Source organism: Apaloderma vittatum, unplaced genomic scaffold, assembly GCF_000703405.1.
Source record: "Apaloderma vittatum isolate BGI_N311 unplaced genomic scaffold, ASM70340v1 scaffold19158, whole genome shotgun sequence".
Classification (NCBI taxonomy): Eukaryota; Metazoa; Chordata; class Aves; order Trogoniformes; family Trogonidae; genus Apaloderma; species Apaloderma vittatum.
In genome coordinates this window covers 49,652-50,724 of record NW_009732623.1, presented here as the reverse complement: position 1 = coordinate 50,724, position 1,073 = coordinate 49,652, and the positions used below count along the sequence as shown (strand labels likewise).

The 1,073-nt window shown below is 47.4% G+C and overlaps 1 protein-coding gene across 1 annotated transcript in view; it reads left to right on the top strand.

Annotated features, from left to right (window-relative positions):
- Nucleotides 1–636, top strand: part of FAM69C (family with sequence similarity 69, member C) — a gene marked incomplete at its 5' end in the record, with an annotated part of 5,945 nt that extends 5,309 nt beyond the window's left edge. The window contains one exon of the mRNA XM_009875601.1: nt 235–636. Within this exon, the coding sequence (XP_009873903.1) occupies nt 235–450 (216 nt within the window). The remainder of the gene's footprint in view (nt 1–234) is intronic.
- Nucleotides 637–1,073: the final 437 nt, after the last annotated feature.

Here is a 1,073-nt window from a genome sequence, read left to right as displayed (position 1 = left end):
TCCCCCCCCCCCCACCCTCGCCACTTGTTAGGCAGAATTGCAAGAGCTGTCTGAGAAGTGGGGTTCCTCAGCTAGAGCAGAGCCTCTGTTGATGCTCTTTTTCGGTACCTTCCTCTTCGAAAGGCTGGAGGCATTTTGGATTCAAACTGACATTTTGCTACAATCCTAGAGAAGCAGCAGGGCATTAGTTGTGGCTCCTGAAAGACAATAATCTGCTCTTTTCCCTTTTCTCAGGTAATTTGTGACAAAATATTCCGTCACTGGTTTTCCCCAAATCTCCGAGGACCATTGGTTTCCCTCCCACTGCAGCTGCAGCTGCAGAAGGCTGTGCAGGAGTGTGCCGAGCCAGGGCATGCGGAGGCTGCCGGGCACCAGAGGACTCTGAAATCTCTCTCCGAACTATATCACCTACTTCGGGTCACTCAGCGAGAACTGCACAGGGCAGAGTAGACACAAAAGGCAGAACGGCAGAGATCAAATCCCAGCCACCGTGAAGGGATGCTGTATGTGAGGCAGCCTGTTTTCTTCCTCTCTCTTCCATCCCTCCGACCCATTCACAGCACAGAGGTTGTTTTTCACCCATGCAAATGAAATTCATGGCTGCAGGTGCAGCACGTCATGTTAATGGTCCTTTCAAGTGTGAAATTGTTTTACATTACCTGGATTGTGCGCTTGCTTATTTCCCTGAGTTAGCGCTGGCCCTCTCCATCAGCATTCAGCACATCGTTTGCTTGCCAAGAGCTGTAGTCTCTGCTCCGAGAGCATCAGTCTGAGTGTCGTGCTCAGAGTGAGGATGCCTTTATGAAGAAAAGTGTAAGCAAGTACAGCAAAACTAATATCAGTAATTAAAATAGTGGGTGGGTAGGTGTGGATAACTACGTGCATAGCATTTGTTTTAACTTCTCTGTAGAATGAGGGGGTTTTTAAGTAGGTACAGACTGCTCTGTGTGATAAAACAATCTCATATAGGGAAAAGTATTGTCACACAAGTGAAGAGTTGCTTTCATACAAAGTAATCTTTTCTGATGTCCCCAAATGAATCTGGTGTGTTGCATTACCTGTGCCATAGCTCA